This window comes from Jaculus jaculus, chromosome X (genome assembly GCF_020740685.1).
Source record: "Jaculus jaculus isolate mJacJac1 chromosome X, mJacJac1.mat.Y.cur, whole genome shotgun sequence".
Taxonomy (NCBI): domain Eukaryota; kingdom Metazoa; phylum Chordata; class Mammalia; order Rodentia; family Dipodidae; genus Jaculus; species Jaculus jaculus.
This window is the reverse complement of record NC_059125.1, coordinates 46,830,723-46,833,505: the sequence shown is the minus strand read 5'-3', so window position 1 is coordinate 46,833,505 and position 2,783 is coordinate 46,830,723. Positions and strand designations below refer to the sequence as shown.

General features: G+C 46.7%; 1 protein-coding gene across 1 annotated transcript; it reads right to left on the bottom strand.

The window, feature by feature from the left end:
* Nucleotides 1-543: 543 nt before the first annotated feature.
* On the bottom strand, nucleotides 544-1,101 carry Dusp21 (dual specificity phosphatase 21). Its single transcript, XM_004665764.1, has one exon. It carries the CDS (start codon nucleotides 1,099-1,101, stop codon nucleotides 544-546), a length of 558 nt encoding a protein of 185 aa, XP_004665821.1.
* Between the last annotated feature and the right edge of the window lie 1,682 nt (nucleotides 1,102-2,783).

The window sequence follows — 2,783 nt, the reverse complement described above, 5'->3', positions numbered from 1 at the left end:
CAGGGGTGACCCAAGGCTCTCCCATTGCTTCAAGAGGCTAATTTGGTGGCTAACAGGTAGTTGGAAAAGTAGAAGAGGTGTCATGATGTCAAAGACCCTGACTTTGAGTTGAAGTGTATAGAAGATTCACTGCTGGTTTAGTCAGCTGAGGCAGGACTGGGAATTCCACGTCTGCTGACTGATCAGCTAGGAAGCCCTTGCCCTACTCCTCCCACACCCCTGCTCCTACCACACACCATCCCCACCAACCTCCATTCACCTACTCCACCCCCTCCTTTCCATCCCTCCGTCCTTCTGGCCCTCTGTCAGCCCCAGCAGTATTACCTGTCTCTTACAAGGTAAGAAATATTTTACCATCGAACATGTATTAGATTTTATTATTTGATGACAAGATGACATTTAAAACTCCCAAGTCCTGTCCCTTTTTCTTAGCTCATCTACAAGGTCTCCTCTTAATTGCTTTTCTTTACCAACCAAAAGCCAAAAGTCATCTTAAATCTTGATGTCCGACCCATTGCAGATGTCTGGGGCAGGATGTGTGGGTCACATCATCAAATTGATGTCCTTTTCGTAAACGTCAGGGATCATACCCACTGGGGAGTTGATCATGTGTACCGTGTTCCTACTAAACAGCTTGAATTCATAATGGATAAGCTGTTCCCAAAAGCCGTTGTTGGGCCGGATGACGGGGCGGCACAACTTGGTCCAAGTGTGGGCATCCAGCAGGGACATGGTGTGGTACTTCATGAGGTATGCGAGGCACAGAGCAGCCGATCGGCTCACTCCCGCGGCACAGTGCAGCAGCGTGCGGCCATTTCTCATCTGCACTCCGTGAATGTGATCAGCAATAGGGTCAAAAAAATCATAAAGGTATGAATAGGGAGTGTCGGTCACGGGTACCTGGACGTACTGAATGCCCTCAAAGAATGTGTTCGCCACTTCCGAGGCGTTGATGACTGAGGTGATGTGATTGCTGGACAGTACGAGCTTGTTGTTAGCATCGGTAGCGTTGCTGATGTAAAGACAGTTGGTTATTTGAGAGAGGCTCTGGGTGATGGGCTGCTGCGCAGCCTGAGACGGGGGGAGACAAGACGTTGTCATCGAGGCGGTCTCTCTGTGCCTAGCTCAGGCCACCACCCAAGCAGACACTTTAAGATAGCAGCTGCCTTGCTAGGGCTCAAGCAAGGATTTGCTGAAGAGGACTAGTCACCAGTCACTGACTCTCCCTTCTCCACCTTTACTTCCCAGGTGTCACAATGCCCCCCCCCCCCCCCCCCCCCCCCCCCCCCCCCCCCCCCCCCCCGGGTACAAGCGTTCTGTATTCCAGGGCAAAGCGGGGGAGGACGTGCCCTCTAGTTGGGTGGTGGTGTAGTTTCTCTCTCTCTCTCCTCTTCCCCCCTCTCTTCTGCTCTCCTTTTAGGTTTTCTTCTTTCCTTTCTTTCTCTTCCTTTTCCCTCTCTTTTCGATTTTTCTTTCACCTTCTCTTCTCCTCTCCCTTCTCTTCTTTTAGTTTTTCTTCTTTCCTTTCCTTCCTTTCTCTTTCCCTTTCCTTCTCCTCTCCTTTCTCTTTTTTCTTTTAGGTTTTTCTTTCCTTTATCTTCCTTTCCTTCCTTCCTTTGTCTCCCTTTCCCTCTTCTCTCCTTTCTTTTCTTTTCTTTCTTCTTTTTTTGAGAATTTTATTTATTTATTTGAGAGTTTTAGAGACAGAAAGAGGCAGAGAGAGAGAGAGAGAGAGAGAGAGAGAGAGAGAGAGAGAGAGAGGGAGAATGGGCCTCCAGCCACTGCAGATGAACTCCAGACGCATCCACCCGCTTGTGCATCTGGCTAACGTGGGTCCTGGGGAATTGAGCCTTGAACCGAGGTCCTTAGGCTTCACAGGTAAGCACTTAAGCACTAAGCCATCTCTCCAGCCCTCTTCTCTCTTTTCTTCTTCCTTATTCTTTTGTTCTTTCTTTCCTTCTTTTCCTCCCTCCCTTCCTTCCTCTCTCACTCTTTTCCCTTCTTCTCTCTCCTTTCAGCTTTTCTTCTTTCATTTCCTTCCCTACTTTCTCTTTCCCCTCTCTTCTCTTTTTCTCTTTCTTTCCTTTCTCTTTATTCCTTTCTCTTTCATTTTCTCTTCTTATCTCTTTCTCCTCTTTCTTTTAATTTTTTCTTCTTTCCTTCCTTTCTCTCTCTTTCCCATCTCTTCTTCTCCTTTTTTTTCTTTTTTCTTTTGAGGTAAGGTTTCACTCTAGTCCAGGCTGACCTGGAATTCACTATGTAGTCTCAGGGTGGCTTTGAACTTATGGTGATACTCCTACCTCTGCCTCCCGAGTGCTGGGATTAAAGGCGTGCGCCACCACATCTGGCTCTCTTCTCTCCTGTCTCTTTTTCTTTCCTTGCTCTTTCTTCTTTTCTCCCCACCTTTTCTCTTCTGTTCTGTTCTCTTCTCGATTCTCTTATTTCTTTTCTCTTCCTTTCCTTCCTTTCTCTCTTTGTCTTCTCCCTTTTTATTTTGCTTTCCTTTTTTAAAAAACTTTTTTTGGTTTTTCGAGGTAGGGTCTTACTGTAGCTCAAGCTGACCTACATTTTCACTATGTAGTCTCAGGGTGGCCTTGAATTGATGGCACTCCTCCTACCTCTGCCTCCTGAGTGCTGGGATTAAAGGTGTGTGCCACCACACCTGGCTCTTTCCTATTTTTTTTTTTTTTGGTTTGTTTTAGACAAGATCTCAACATGTAGCCCATGCCTCAAATTTATGATCTTCCTGTCTCAACCTCCCCAGTGATAGAATTATAGGCCTG